The sequence below is a fragment of the Plodia interpunctella genome, chromosome 13 (genome assembly GCF_027563975.2).
Source record: "Plodia interpunctella isolate USDA-ARS_2022_Savannah chromosome 13, ilPloInte3.2, whole genome shotgun sequence".
In the NCBI taxonomy this organism is placed as follows: Eukaryota; Metazoa; Arthropoda; class Insecta; order Lepidoptera; family Pyralidae; genus Plodia; species Plodia interpunctella.
In genome coordinates, this window is record NC_071306.1 from 4,347,831 (window position 1) to 4,364,165 (window position 16,335).

Here is a 16,335-nt window from a genome sequence, read left to right on the forward strand (position 1 = left end):
TAAGGAATTTCAACGTGGACGGTCTATGCTCACGGATGAAATTAAGGAGGGTCGTCCTAAATCGGTAGTGGTACAACAAAATATTGATGCTGTGCGACAATTAGTAATGCAAGATCGTCATGTTACATACCGCGAGATAGAGGCGTCTCTGGGCATTAGTATGACGAGTATACACGCGATATTACACGAACATTTAATTGTTAAAAAAATTTGTTCGCGTTGGATTCCGCACAACTTGAGCGTAGATCAAAAACAGGCTCGTGTCGACTGGTGTAAGAAAATGATAAAAAAATACAACCGTGGCACGTCAAAAGCTGTTTATAATATCTACACAGGTGACGAAACCTGGATCTATGCTTATGACCCTGAAACTAAACAGCAGTCAACGGTGTGGGTCTTTCAAGATGAACCGAATCCAACAAAAGTTGTTCGTGCGAGAAGCACTTTAAAGCAAATGGTCGCTTGTTTTTTTGGTATCAACGGACATGTAGCTACAGTGCCACTAGAGAATAGTAGGACGGTTAATTCTGAATGGTACACCACCATTTGTTTGCCAGAAGTCTTTGAAAAAATACGAAAGAACAACCCACAACGCAGAATCATACTTCATCACGACAATGCTAGCTGCCACAAGTCGGCTGAAACAAATAATTTTTTGGAGGGTCAAAAGATTGAATTGACGGGTCATCCGCCGTACAGCCCCGACCTGGCACCCAATGATTTTTATTTATTTCCAAACATTAAAAATAAATTACGTGGTCAACGTTTTTCGAGCCGCGAAGAGGCCGTTGATGCGTTCAAAACACACGTTTTGGACATACCTCAATCAGAATGGAAAAAGTGCTTTGAAAATTGGTTTCATCGTATGCAGAAGTGCTTAGATCATCGCGGAGAATACTTCGAGAAACAATAAAACCATATGTAATAATATATGTTTGTTTAATTTTGTTATTCCGGATACATAAATAGCAGCCCTCGTATGTTTTTGTTTAGTTTTACTTTTGAATTGGAATGATTTTAATCGCTTTTTCAAAGAAAACAACTAACTAACCTATGAAGCGTCATTCGAGGTCGGTCGTCATTTCAAGGAGATTTTCGCGTAATTATGTCGCAAATCGCAATTTTATCTAAAAAAATACGACCTGTTGACAGCTAAACTACACGAAAGACGAAACCCGTCGCATAATATGGCGGACATGGCACGTACCTTTTGACAGGTGTTACCACAAATAAGCTATAAGCAAAATATGTTTGTCCTTGTCGTCAAATGCAAAACACGGTAGAAAAAAGAGAAAAGCATATATTTGACGCTCTGTACCATAATTGCTTGATAAATGTATAAGTAAAATTCGTATATGTTGACAAGACTCCTTGAGCTCAATGGAGCAATGGTCTGAGCTGAGCATGCTGAGACGTTAGACGTTATTAACAGCTGTGTTGGTAGAATTGTCTAATTGACAGTGACATTTGACTCTAACCAAAATACCACAGAGTACTTTCTACTTATAATGAAACAAAATACATACCTACCATGTGCATGTGGCCCGGCTTGTTTGTTTGTGTCGGCCGGCCGGGCCACGTAGGTAGATTAGGCATAGATAAGAATAATGTAATAATATCACTGAGATTAGGTAGGTACGTAGCTGAGTAGCGTTGTGCACAGAATACATACGTGCTCTCGTAGACACGATGTTCTATGTTGATTGCGCGGTTTCAGCCTAGCTTAAAAGTCGCAAGTGCAGTCTAGGCCTAATACTAGAGAGAGACCACACATAAGAACATTAAATTATATTCAAGTGATTAGATACTCTTTTGGAGCTATTCAAATAGTACCAGTTTCTTTTATGCAATCTGTTTGACGTTACAATTTGTTCCAAACGGCCTTGCAGACGACTTGCAATAAGTGTCCCTAATCTCAGTCACATCCCGACGTGATTCGTGAACATTGCGTAGTTAGTATGTGTGCTTTTATTTATCGCATATGAAAAACCAGTAATGTATATCGAATCCGCCAAAGTTTGGCAAACTGTTCGACTATAGTGTGGAACCGGCATTACACGTAATCTGCTTAAACACATTTCAATTTTGCACTATAAAAGTATTCAGTCATGAATTATATTATAAATGCACTAGTTACTGAGAATACTGAGTTGAGAACTTAGAAGGAAATATAATTCTTTTTTTGTAATAAATGTCGATTGTATAATAATATTAGTCTTGATACTTGATGAACAAATAAAATTATAAAATAGCATTTCTATTTTAAAATTTTGTTTTGATTTTAAGAACTTTGTTTCAGATCTGAATTTATGCATTTTATTGAAGCATGGGGAACATATGCTTGATTTAAAAACATTATAGGTACTTCATAAAATAGCCATTGCTTTATAATGGAATTTCGACAAGATAATTTATTAATTTATTATGAAGATGAACCGAAAAATCGCAAGAAATTATTTGAGGATGCCATTGAGTTTGCAAAACAGGGGAAAGTACTTTATATACTTCATGAAGAGTTGAATGAGTTGCCAGAACTATCCCAAGACCTAACCCTTATTAACAGACATTACATGAAGATGATTAGTTTTCTTTATGCAAAGACTTTAGAATCACTGATGGAAAGTATTTCTACATTGCCTGAGTGGAAAAGTGTTCCCTCATTAATTATATTAGATGATCTAAACAATTACTGCATAAAGAAAAACATGCAGGTTTTGTGTGCTATTATAGCACTATTGATAGATGCAGCTAGAAGTTGTAGTGTCACATTGGAGACACCATGTCAGCTACGAATATCAATCACTAAAGATAAACTTGGTGAGGAAAACTGTGAAACTTTAAAAGAATTGTATTGTATACCTATGTATTAAATAAAAATAATTCATTAAAAGTGATTTGTGCTTATATGTGTTAAAAATCCTATGCCAGCTGTATCCTCTACACACACTAGAGTAGTAGTGAACCATTTGGTGTGACACCAATTAGATAACATTAATAATAGACGTAACAATATAATACAGGATTTATTTACATCACAATGGGACCATCATAATAAATATATTGGGATTAAATGATGTTATAACCAGAGGGATGTACAATGTCAGATCATCTAAACTTCAAAACAATATAAAGTAGGAAGAATACAAAGATCGAGAACAAAAACAAATAAAATATATAATAGTTATGATTTCCTTTTCCCAGTTTCAGCACTCTTCCCATAGTTTTGCCCAGGAAGCCAGAACTCCGGTCAACATCATCATCGAGCCCTCGTAAAATATTACTTTGGTATCGCACTTCATCGCCGATTTGTATCGTCATGTGCTTTAATGTGCTGATCTTTCCACTGAGTTCTTCTGCCATTCGCTCATTTTCATTTTCAAGTACATCATCTGTAGCAACTCTTGGTATTGGCTGGTACGCGTACCCATCCCGGGCGCGACGCATATTGCTTCTACCCGCCGTTTTGAGGAGTAGATGTTAAGTTACTATATTAAAAAATATATTTAGTGGAGAATGTGTTGTCTTGTGATGTCCAGTCAATTCTTCTTTTTAGTACAAACGATGACCAATTACAATAAATATTATCTACAAATACGTACAATTCAGTGAATACTAGCCAATTTAAAGAAGTTTTTAGTATTATATAAACTCTTTAAAATCGGATAAATAATTCTATTACAAATTACAACACAACCGACATATCAAAACATAGTGACGTGCACTATTCTTGACGGTGTCATCATGACATTTATCAAAATGTCACATATTTATTATTTTTTTATTATGGCGCAGTTAAAGAATAGGTAGTAGGTACATACATACCAATATTCCCACGGAATATAAACTTTACCTTGTACCATACATTTAGTACGGGCCCCGCGAGCGGGTACCAGTGCAATGAGATCACAAATATAAAAACATTACTGCAATAAGGAAGTAACACATTCTAACGAGGATTTATGGTGAGGCCTAAGACTTTAGTCGAGGGCCTCGAACATCCGAGTTGTACTTTATTTCGAGTCATACATAGTACTTTATATACATATGACAGCTGCCTACGCGGTTTAAATAATGGGTATAGAAATAAGAATAAAATGCCCGCGCGCGGGCCCATTCTAAAATCCATGATAAAATGCAATTTTAATGCATAATTACAATAACGTCCATCAAACATTCATATTCGTAGTAAATATTGTTTTTAGAAATAGAATCTTTATTAATAAAAGCGAAAAACACTCATCGCGAAAACTACTGAGCCCATTAAGATGAAATTTGGCAGGAAGGTAGATTGTGACTAGGAGACGTTCGCTAAGAAAGGATATTTCGAAATTCCATCCCTAAGGGGATGAAATAGGGGTTGCCAGTTTGTAAGCAACTTCGTCATTTTTGAAGCGAGACACATGATTTTTTTAATTCGTAGTTAAAATAATAAATACATTAATTCGATTTTGAAAATTACATCCTTATAGGTCTGAAATAGGGGTTGCAAGTTTGTATGAAGCATCGTCATTTTTGGTAGAGGTGAAAATGTATCCGAAACTTTATTTTTGAAGAGGTTCATGAAATGTTCAGAAAGCGTTACGGGAAGCGGGTGTGAGACACGTAGAAGGAAATGGGATGGGGCACGTTGCGGGAAACGACGTGGGACAATTTGCAGGAAACCGGACTGGACAAGTTTTTGAACGACACGTAGCGGGAATCGGGAATCTCGGGGATTGAACTAAAGATGACGAAAAATACGAATTTATATCATAGTAACAAATAAATGTTACCAGTCTTTTACTTCGATTCCTTAAGAATTGACATGAATGTGCGACGTCTTTAATTCATGGCGCGTATTTTTCTATTATTGCTATGAAATAAAAATATGATCTCAAATTGGGACTGCTTTATTATATTTTTATTGAATAGACGACAATATTTACATAGAATAGGTGATGTGTATCTGTACAGTTGACCATACAATGTGAACGAAAGTACAGATGAAATAAGAAATAAAGTGATTTGTAATCTGGAAGCCCTTACCACATAAATAGATGAAAACCATATAAAACGTCTCAATATAAAACAATTATTAAAACAAACATTGTAAAAGTTATAAAAAGTCCATACACAGAATATTTGAAATAACTCTGATTCAGAACATTAACTGACATTCAGAACAATTTCTGACATTGATGGAAAAAATGTGGTATGGCAAAGCAACTTAAGGCGAAATAAAGTCGCAAAACCCTGAAAATCATAATAACGTTAATTTCTAATTAATGTATTTATTATGTATAATTTAGGTTGACATTGGTTTGTAATGTAATTACATTACAAAGATGGTTTATGCCTGTGAAACCCATCTCTGTTCAGTAGATTTTTTGGCATATCTTTAACTTGATAACTTATAATTAAATGTAGAAAACATTCAGCTTTTGTGAATAACATTCAATGTTCAATCTAGTGAATTGGTACCAAATATTGCAACCAAATTCAATTTTAACAACAGTATTACAATAGTCACAGTACAGGATACATTAGAAAACAAACTTGTCAATAAAGTATCACATTTGCAGATTGGGGAATGTTTTGCACTACAAAGTATTACAAGTTCATGTCTCAAATTAATTGGAAATTTAAAAAAGAAACAATGTACTGTTTTTAATCATACATCATAATAACTTTGCTTTGTTCTGTATTGTGAATTTAGATTTAGTTTCTTATATATTAAAACAAATGCATTATGGTTTGTTGACATAATTACAAATAATTATTTTAATCATGGACACAATGGCAAGTACAAATCACATTATTAAAATATTCCAGTAAAACATATTAGATTTGAGAATTAATTAAAATGAATATAAACGAACTAATCGATTATTTGAACTTTGATAATTTAGTTAATACAACTTTCTGCTGCAAGTATTAAAAAATATGTAAGAGTAAGAACAAAACGTAGGCTTGAATATTAGTAGAATTTGGCATTCATGTTTCTTGATATACTTAGCAAACATCCTTCCAGCAAGATTCAATGCGTGTAATCTATAAGACACGATCAACTTTCGCCACATTTATGTCTCTATTAAAACCGACATGTTATCACATAAACTGTACATGACACAAAAACACAGTATTTGTACTAAACCAAGAAACACTATGGTCACATACGTTATACATATTATGTACATCTTTATATCTAATATAACAATTAACATACAGAATACTAATCGATAAGTCAGTCAATTAGTAAAAATACAATGCAATCAAATACTAATTCTTGTTGTCTTAGTACTACCGACAACACTTAAACTAAGCTGGACTTACGTTCAGCGGTTGTGAGAGTTCTACTTGACTGTGGATACAAGCTATTTATATCCAACATTAACTAGGCCTTTACAAAGAAAAACAAACATACTAAGTACACAAAAGAGGTAGCAAAACTATTTGGCTACACTTGATGAATGCATCTGAATGTGAATCATGCAAGTCGATATCATAAAATTAATTCATCTAATCGTGTATGTCACACAAGTCAGTATGTATTGTATATGCTGATATTATAATCGACTCCGCAAATTTCTGATGATCTAATGAGAACAAGATTCTAGGAGATCCACAAGTTGATCATACTTAAAGTATTGTTGCAAATTATAACATTTTGAGAAATTTAAACTACCTTTCAGTGCACCCAGCCTCCATTAAAAAGTACAAGATTTATTTATATACAAAATTGACGATACCGTGGAACTGTATAGTCACTAAGCACAGAAATCAACAATAATTTTATAATTCAAATTATTCAACTATCACAAATGCACAGTACATAAATATAAGGTTTCATAAACTAACCACACAGGCGTGTATCGCGACAGACGACAGACATTTATACAGATAAACTCGGCTTGATTATTGGGTAATCCCAATTATACAATCTACAATTCTACATAATATATCAATTACAACATCTTTATCGGCTTTGGATTAATTTTACTAGATTTACAATCTTAAAGGAATGAAATAGGGAAACCGGTATTCACGGTTCACAGAGATTCATCTACATCGGATAACTGATAATAAATATTTTTTTACGTTTTCATCAATTGAGTCTTCCATATTGGTCTCGGAGTGGAAGAAAAATATAGAATATGTCATCTGCTTCTCCATCCGCTCAGATTGTAAATGTCAATCAAGGGAAAGGGCTACAAATTGGAGACTCTATAGCACGTGACATTGTATTATTATTAGATAAATATATTTTATTTGTAACACCCGTGTAAATCGAATACATGTAATTTAACATGCCTTCCCATAGAATAGTTCAACCATTCCTCCTCCTAACTTATAATCTTTGTAAAATTATTATTTGCATACACAATTCAAGTGACAACATTAACGGTAGGAATCGTGCTTAATTAAGCGCTATTACAATAAACATTCTAGACTTAATTCATAGTTCATATGTCAAACAGAATTCTTTAAACCATTAATGCACTAAGTAACACCACATATAAATGTATCGCTCGATCTCATAAAATGAGTTTTTGTAAAGTAAATTAAGAGCGAGAAAGAGCTACAGTCTGTTAATAAAGTGAAGAAAATAAATGAGGGCTGGCAACACTGGGTGTTTATCAACCAATCTCGACCAATTGGAATCAGGTTTTTTCTCTTTACAATATTGCAGTTTTAAGTGCTTTGAATCTTTATGTTTAATGACGCCTTTTAGTTTTATAGCGTTTTTTGGCTCTACGTTTCTTAGTTTTTGTCGGCTGTCAGATGTGTACCGGCACGTGTAGTAACAGAGCATCTCTACGTGGGAACTCTAGTGAGCACATCTCACACTTGTAGGGCCCGTCGCTGGCGGGGGACACGCTGCGCTCGCGCTTGACGCTGTCGGGCTCTGTCTTTGGTATCAGTTGGTGTTCGGGGGAGGGGGAGGGGGAGGGGGAGGGCGAGCGACTGCGCCGCGTGCTCCGGATCGCGAGGAGGTCGTCGGCCGGGTGCCGCGGCGGCCGCCGGGTCCGGATCTAATGGGGGCGATTCATTTTTTTAAAAGATTTTTGCAAAATAAAATATAGTTGTACAATACATAACATGATAGGTACATGTTTACAGTCTGGCACATCACATTTTTACATTAGTATCCTTAGTATGAATGGATTAAAAATAGTGCTTTTGACACTACCACAAATGACTATTCGAAAGTGAATTACAACAACGAAATAGTTTTTCTGTAACATATAACTTTATTAAAATTCGTTTAAAAATATTGACAACGATTAAATACACATATTACGCACCTGCTTAGTCCTGGGCCGTGGCTCTTCCGCGGTGTGGATCATGCGGGGGCGGGGCGGCGGGGCGCGAGGGCGGCGGCGGCGGCGCGGCGGCGGCGAGGGCGGCGGGGAGGAGGGTGGCGGCGGGGAGGGGGAGGGCGGGGCGGGGGAGGACGCCGGCGACGCCGAGCGCGAGCGAGACCACCGTTCAGGCTTCACTTTTCGCCGCCGCTTATATTTCCGGGGACCCGCCTGATCAAATATTATGCCAAATTAAAATCAACGTCATCTGCATTACCTTATCTCATTACCTGGGGTCAAAATCTTATGAAATATTTATCTAGGAAATGTTATCATTTCGCCGCATAAACTCATTTTCTACGACGACAAAATCTTTAATAAAAGTTTTAAATTAAAATACAAGACCTATTTTATACATATTCTTCTTACCTGCGGTTGTCTTTTGAGAGCGGTGTTAACGTCACAATGTTGTATCAAGTGTTGCACTAACTCCGCACTCGACAGAAGAGTTTGTTCACACACCACGCAGCAATATGAGGGACCACCTGCAACCAAACATATTTTATTCTTTATAATTACCATATAGCTATTATTTATTACATAACAATTGAACCAATAAGCAATACGAGCTTAATGGTTGGACAAAAAAAATCTGTTGTGTAAATTCTGACTAGCAAGATTTGCGAGAACGTAAAGTACAATGCTCTGATTTGCACCAAAGGGAATACAAATAACAAAAAGCTACCACACAATAACATACAATTGTTCGAGGGCCTTGTTAGGTAAAACATCCGTGCGATGACAATGCGGTCAGATTTGTCACAAAATATGAAAATCGCGACACTTTATCTGTCTCGATTACAATTATTTTTCAAAAAAGACTTGTATTTAGCATGAACACAGCAGAAGCACTGACCGGCGACGCGGCGGTCGGGCGCGGAGTGGTGCGAGCGCACGTGCTCGCGCAGCACCACGCGCTGGTTGAATGCGCGCGGGCACACTGCGCACGCGTACGGCTTCTCGCCTGCAACGTGCGAAAAAACAGACTGACAAAAATTACAATTTTGTAAAAATGCGTTGAGAATACAGTTGCTCATAAGTTAGTAATTGACATGTTTATATGTTACACCCGAAAAAAATATTGAATATTATTCTTGTTAAAAAAGCAACAGAGATAAATAACTAGAATTCTGTCATAATTAAAAAATCTAGCATCTGACATTTTGTCGAATGCGAATTTTCCAGATGCGTTATTTTTCTACATGGCGGCAAAAATGTAGAGTTAAAAAGCAAGCTATAGACCAGTGTGTATCCGCTCGTGCTTGCGCAGCGTGCCGCCGTCCGCGAACGCCTTCCAGCAGAAGCGGCACGCGTACGGCCGCTCGCCCGTGTGGATGCGGATGTGGATCTGCTGAGAGCTGCGAGAACCGAACACTTTGCCTGCGGATAAAAAAAAAGTGGTTTAACTAAACCGAGTTAGGTTCGACCGTAATCATACGAGACGTTGTATTCCTGGTGACATTTATATAATTCACTATCTAGCTCAATCTTGAAAAATGCCGATTTTTTTCCTTTACAATCACAAGTTACAAGAGATATGAGCAATCATGTAAAAAATTAAAACTCACCGCATTCCTTGCACGGGAACTGACGTAAATTATTTGACGACATGCTGTTGTTTCTTCCTCGTGACATTTTTTTTAATCTGTAAAAATAGTACTTATATCAGTGAATTACCATGAATTTCATATAAAAAATGGGATAATGAGCAAATCAAGTAGTACTATTTGCTCGACATCACTAATGGTAACCATTTAATTATCATGTTAAATTTTTTTTCTCAGCGCCTGACGATGAATGTCGTCAGTCAATATGTGTTCGTCCCTCCGGATGATCAAAGTTGATCCCTTATTTGGTCTCATAAGAAGGTTTACTCAAATATCACCAATTCGTCGCTGTTGTTGTGAAAACAAAATTTACTTTTGAGTTAATATGCGGGACATGCGCACAACCAAAACGTCAAAAATTTGATTCGCTCCATGTGCTACTTGTGCTATCGTGGCTTATGAACCGTCATGTACATTTACCATCTTTTGTAAACCTATGATCAATAAATAAATAAATAAATGACTGATTGATCGGTCGGTCACGTGACCTGGTAGCGGGCATCCGCACGCGCTCGGTGTGTAGCTCCGCGTGGGCGAGTAGTTGTAGCGCGTCCGTACAAGTCTCGCCGCAGACGTCGCAAGTGTGCTCGCCCCATGTGCTGCTTGTGCTGTCGTGGCGCTTGTAGCTGTTATCGAAAACACGGAATAATTGTATCGGAATAATTATATACGAAGTTTTGTGTATATGGAGGAACCACTTATGCCACTCGTCTGCCTTAGCCCCGCGTATCGTGCCACATATTTCGTTAAAGTAATGGCAATAAGGGTGGAAACGCTGAGTTAATGAAAAGTTTATTAAACAAAGGTAAATAAAAATACATATCGCGTGTTCGAAAACATTTTTCATCAAATTGACAAGTAGGCAATTGGTGCTACTTTAGATAGATTAGCTAACTTTTTATTGCACCATTTACACAAGAAATCCGCCTCCGCGCCAACGACGGCGCTAGCGGCAGTATGTAGGTAGAGGTACCTGTGAGCGGCGGCCACGTGCCTCCGCAGCAGGTCCGCGCGCTGGAAGGCGACGCCGCAGTGCTGGCAGAACAGCGACGGGCCGCGGACCGACTCCGCGCCCACGCGCTCCGACCCGCTCTGCGCTAGCGGCGACAACCGGAAGTCGTCGTCGTCTGCACAGGAAATTATATAGGGTATTATTCCGTATATATATAGATATATCGTAACATTCTGTAATTGCATCCATCTATATACATAAAAGGATACTGAATGACTTGGGTAACTTCAAAATTAGCATGTAGGTTCCTTATGTGGTCTAGGGGTGCACTAAGAAAGGTTATTCAAAATTCATCCTCCAAGGAGGTTCAAATTTGTATGGGGAAACCGGATTAGTTAAAATATCTAAATATTCCACTGAAAGGAAAATCACGCGGGCGAAGCCGCGGGGAAAGTTACTAATTAATATAAATGCGAGAGTCTGTCGGTCTGTCACGTTAACAAGCAATATTTTACGAATCATCAAAACTCGTCGAACAAAAACCATTGTTTATAACGTCAGCTATGAAAACATAGAAAGCCAAGGTAGCTAGTGACCTGATGCGGAGTCCCCGGCGGGCAGACGGCGGGGCGGCGAGCGGGGCGGGGAGCGCGGCGGCAGGTGCGGGTGGCGGAGCGCCGCGTGCGCCGCCAGCGCCTCGCGCGACCAGCACAGCTCGCCGCACTCGCCGCACTCTATCGGGGAGTCGCCGCCGTGGATCTGACCGATACTTCATTTTTAATAGCTCATTTTCAGATTTCATATTGGAATTTTTGAGAGATTTGAAGTATGTTTCAACATTTACCTATCTTTTGTATCAATCTATTTATAAACATGTTCTCATTAAAGTTCTATTGACTTTACCTCAACTTATCGCATTAATATTTTTGAGGTACAACATTAAGTTTTTATTTTCCTATTCCTTTGTATTTTCACAAAATATTTATTTTATTTGTTTCATTCCAAAGTACATAAAATACAATACTCTTTATTCTACCAAAAGCGAAAAAAAGAAATAGCATGGGCAAATAATATGGGCTACAGAAACTTTCACTGAAATTACATATAAATTTTAGATTTAAAAACACAATGGTCAATTACCCGGGAATGTGACTGTAACGCCTTCTCCCTCGCGAATCCAACGCCGCAGTGTCCGCAGACGAAGGGCCGCGAGGGGTCCGCGGGCGTTGGCGGGGTGGGCGGCGTCGGCGGGGAGGGCGGGGCGGGAGGGGCGGGCGGCGACGCGGCGGCCGCGGGGCGCGCGCCCGATCGTCGCCGCGACCACTGCTGCGTCCGCGCAGACGTCATGTTCTCCCATACGCCATTCTGTATTAACACCACCTTATGTTTAAAATTACTGACAATTGCTCACAATAATATCCTTACATATTATAAAAAAAGAAATCCGTCACATCAGTATGAACGCGGTAAAGTGAAAACTACCAAACTAATTTTTTTACGGTTTTCACCAATAAGCAATGTCATGGGTGTGATAAATATGAAGGTTTATAACGTTTATATTATGGTTTCACTCGAGCGAAGTCAGAATGGGCCGCTAGTAAATCAAAACTATATCAGTACCTAATAACTAATTTGAACTTAGTCCTTTGAATCAGTGCCAGAAAGTGAGGGTCACTTGCCACAGCCATCAGAATGCTGTTAATTCACCTTCTATTTGTATGTAAAAATTTACCAATATTGATTTGATTGAGTGGACTAACTTATTATATTTATGATAAAACCTTTTCATAAAACTAGGTGAAATAGCAAATTATTGAGATAATCCTCTTACATACCTCAACTGGCTCTGGGATCTTTTTTCGTCGTCCCCTTTTTTTCTTTGGCTTGATAATCCGTTCGTCTAATAATTCTTCTGAAAGCACATTAATAAATGAACTACACTTTGTAATCACTGTAAATATAGTAGTAAAGTAGGCAGTAGAAGACAGCCAATTGAAAAATTCTAGCCCAATCTTCAAAATTTCTAGGTTTTCTTCTTACGCTGACAACATAGACTTTGCGTCGCTTTAAATGTAACCAGAGCGCGAAGTGCGTGTTTGCATTTCATGATGCGAACCAATGTGGTTATTATGCCACACTGTGATTGGTTAGTTGCGTCTCACTGAGAATCGACTCGATGGTGAGATGTAAATAGCAAAGTTATACACAGGAACATGCAAGACTGAGACAGTGAGAGGCAGTTTAGGTTACTCACCATAGTCGACAGGATCATGCGAGTCGGGCACGAAGGCGTGCACCTTGAGGTGGTTCATGAGGTCGCACTTGCGCACGTAGCGCACGCCGCACAGATTGCACGCGTGCGGGCGGTCGTTCTGGTGCGCCACCATGTGGTTCATCAGCGCTGCCTTCTTGCGGAACCGCCGCGAACAGAAGTCGCAAGGCCACGGCCGCATCGCTGTGTACTCGTCCTGACAATATTGTGCTTAACTTGAAGCTTATAGATGATATAGAACTTATTTTATGTCGCCTATACTCTATCGCCGATTAGTTCGTCCAACTTTGACGGAATCGGTTTTTCATTGCGGTAAATAAAAGCTCTCATACAAACTCCGCAATGGTTTCGTACGCATTGGGAAGAGATAATGCTCACTGCAGAACCTCTTAAACCACCTTAAGAACTAGCACATAAACTAGAAACAAAACACCATCTATATTAAACGGCTAAAACGACATGACATTCAGGATTTAGATCACTATACAAAGAAAACTAAGTATATAATAAAATATAGACAAACGAGGATATATATTTATTTTACCAATTGCTAATTATTTCTCATAGGTATTTGCAACTAAACTAAGGTTTGTACTAAGGTATGCAGTCTTAGTGTTTGTTAAAAAACAAATGTTAAAATTGTATTATTAGTAACATATAAATGAATTCTGTATGGTAAATAATTTACCTGGTCAGTTGGCAATGGCACATCATCAATGTTGTTTTCTTCATGTACATTAGACACAGGATTCACCAAGTGCTCCAAGGGAACTTCCACTCTAAAAATAAAGTTAACATTAAGTACCAAAGCAGAAATCAACCAACACATATAGAGTTTAAGTATAATGTTTGGGAATTTCACCTTTCCTGGCCTCCAGATATGACCCAGTCATCAGTTATGACCTCTTCTGTGACACACTCAACATTCGGATCAATTTCTACTGCCTCTGTGTAGTTCACTATGTCTTGTGATAAGTACATCAGATTTTCTGCTGCCATTTGGTCTGTATGCTCTATCATTTCTTCAGAAGTCTAAAAATGTAGAAATTCTTTTAAATTACATGTGTGAATAATTAGATGTCTAATTTTAATTGTTCTTTCATAACAATACTAGTGTACAGAATCAATTCTATGAACTAGTCCTGGAAAAAAGAAGTTGAATAAATATAATTCATATTATTACCATTGTACTATACTCAGTTCCTAGGATTACTTCTTGCTCTGCTTCAACCACAGATTCTTGCTGAAAACAAAGTTCATGATTCAGAGTAATATGCAAATTAAAAGGACGGCATGTGATTCCTGCTCTAGAATGGGACCACACAATACCTCCCATAGATGTCTTAAAGCCATGATTAAAGCCGATTGGCAACAGATTTCCCAAGTGTTTGGCTTTTAGTTTGGATTAGTACCCTGTAACACAGGTTACTAACTAGTTATTTAATATTTTTTCATCAAGGATTCATTTTAATTATAAATAGTAATAATAGAAATAAGTACCTAGTAATGTTGTTCCGAATATGTATTAGTGTCTAACTGAATATTCTATTTTGGTTAATTTTGGATGGTTACAGCTTCAACCAATAATAGCTGAAACTTCAAAGGTACATTATGTAAGCTTTTACACACCATTAAGGCTCTAAGGAGACAAAAAATGTCAATATCAAAAATTTGAGCAGAATCAAATAAATATCACAATTGGATACTAGTATCTATTGATTCTAATGATTGAGCCAAATGCTGGTTAAGAAAAATTACTCCCGGACTCTCATTCTATGTTATGATGTCAAGCCCTAATGGCTTGACACATGCATGGGGTTAAATACATTACAAGATTATACAAACCTTCACATCCTCATCCTCCCAATGAAGGGAAAATCCGCTGACCCCGTCCATTCTTCACTATTTTATGATGTCCTCCATGCCTGGAATTACACTTTCATTCATTCATTAAAAAAAAACAACTTGAACATATATCCATCTTAGGATTTTACACAAATAAATAATGTATGCTATCAAAATGTTGTAACTGAACTAACTCATAGAATAATTGCAGTCTGAGATCACACATTGGCATATTGAGAACACAGATATCGGGCCAGACTGCAATAGAATAAAATTGCACTTGACAACTCGAACCAGATCTAAGGGTGACATTACAAGAAGTACACTTCATAAACTTTGGAATAATCTTATTGGATCATTGAGTGATTATATTACTTCAAAAACATTTCAGTTAAAATTTTTTTAAAGGTGAAAAAGCAAAACAGATATTATATAATGCAAAAAATAAGTAGGTATTTTCTTATTAGAAAACCCATAATGGAAACCTCGGTTGAACTCCAGTGTTGTGAAAATTAATGAATAAAACAGTACCTAATATAGTGTGTAAATAAATTCAACAAGTTTCAAATGAAAAATTATAAGTAGTGATATAAAATACTGCCAATTCTGATCGATTTACCTGTTACTATCAAATGGATTCTTAGGTAGCAATAGGGATTCTGTCAAAAAGTTTTTAGGTAATGGCTTTCCCAATCAAAACATCAACATAACCTAATCACAAGCAAAAAACAACATCATTCTTAAATCATTATAAGATCATAAGAAATATGAATAAAAAAAAGGCAATTGAATAAGAATGTCCATTTTTATAGGCTGAGGTGAAACAAAAATGGTGCCAGGACTAACAAAAAGCTTTAGGTTATCCCTGTCAAAAGAAAAGGTTAAGATAAACAAAAACTTCTCCAATTCGAAAATGTTCACTTAAACGTTATGAAAATCACCATCAGTATGCAAATAATGTAATGATTTTCATTTTATATGAAGCTACCTCGTATATCTATACGTTTACATGACGCAATCATAGAACTAAAGTGATAGTTCACTGAAGATGAAAACAATAATATAACCAAAGTCGTAAAAAAAATATTATTGATACTAACCCAGAAATCAATTGCTTGACTTATTTATAGTATTTTTAACACTTCAAACGGTGCAAATTATCAGAAATTTCTATTATTTGGTTATCAGACAAATGGCTATCTTCCATTTTCATCCAGTCAAAAAAATTAATACCAAAGACAATTTTTATAGTTTATCCATAAGAAAAGGCAAAGGGATCTAAGCCGATACAGCCATCGTCTGTAGAATACCAGAGAC

The 16,335-nt window shown here is 37.1% G+C and overlaps 2 protein-coding genes and 1 long non-coding RNA gene across 6 annotated transcripts; 1 reads left to right on the forward strand and 2 right to left on the reverse strand.

Annotated features, from left to right (window-relative positions):
- Window positions 1-1,517: 1,517 nt before the first annotated feature.
- On the forward strand, window positions 1,518-2,894 carry LOC128674656 (uncharacterized). Its single transcript, XR_008405187.1, has 2 exons — window positions 1,518-1,952; window positions 2,300-2,894. It is a non-coding gene; the product is annotated as an uncharacterized LOC128674656 (long non-coding RNA).
- A 114-nt stretch (window positions 2,895-3,008) lies between these two features.
- On the reverse strand, window positions 3,009-3,732 carry Bet1 (Blocked early in transport 1). Its single transcript, XM_053753384.2, has one exon. The coding sequence runs from the start codon at window positions 3,442-3,444 to the stop codon at window positions 3,106-3,108; it is 339 nt and encodes a 112-aa protein (XP_053609359.1). The 5' UTR covers window positions 3,445-3,732; the 3' UTR covers window positions 3,009-3,105.
- Window positions 3,733-4,873: 1,141 nt separating this feature from the next.
- LOC128674795 (zinc finger protein 775-like) lies at window positions 4,874-16,275 on the reverse strand. 4 transcript variants are annotated; one of them, XM_053753696.1, is made up of 17 exons: window positions 16,119-16,275; window positions 15,019-15,098; window positions 14,357-14,416; window positions 14,036-14,205; window positions 13,862-13,952; window positions 13,156-13,369; window positions 12,737-12,810; window positions 12,042-12,266; window positions 11,498-11,660; window positions 10,923-11,076; window positions 10,438-10,575; window positions 9,911-9,987; window positions 9,585-9,722; window positions 9,199-9,306; window positions 8,712-8,827; window positions 8,286-8,513; window positions 4,874-8,012 (listed from the first exon to the last, which is right to left on the reverse strand). In XM_053753696.1, exons 2-17 carry the CDS (start codon window positions 15,067-15,069, stop codon window positions 7,758-7,760), a joined length of 2,262 nt encoding a protein of 753 aa, XP_053609671.1. In that variant the 5' UTR covers window positions 15,070-15,098; window positions 16,119-16,275; the 3' UTR covers window positions 4,874-7,757. The 4 variants fall into 4 exon arrangements, with proteins under 4 accessions (XP_053609671.1, XP_053609668.1, XP_053609669.1 ...); XM_053753693.1 differs by having other exon boundaries at window positions 12,737-12,813; XM_053753694.2 differs by having other exon boundaries at window positions 12,737-12,813; window positions 15,019-15,109; window positions 16,119-16,251.
- Window positions 16,276-16,335: the final 60 nt, after the last annotated feature.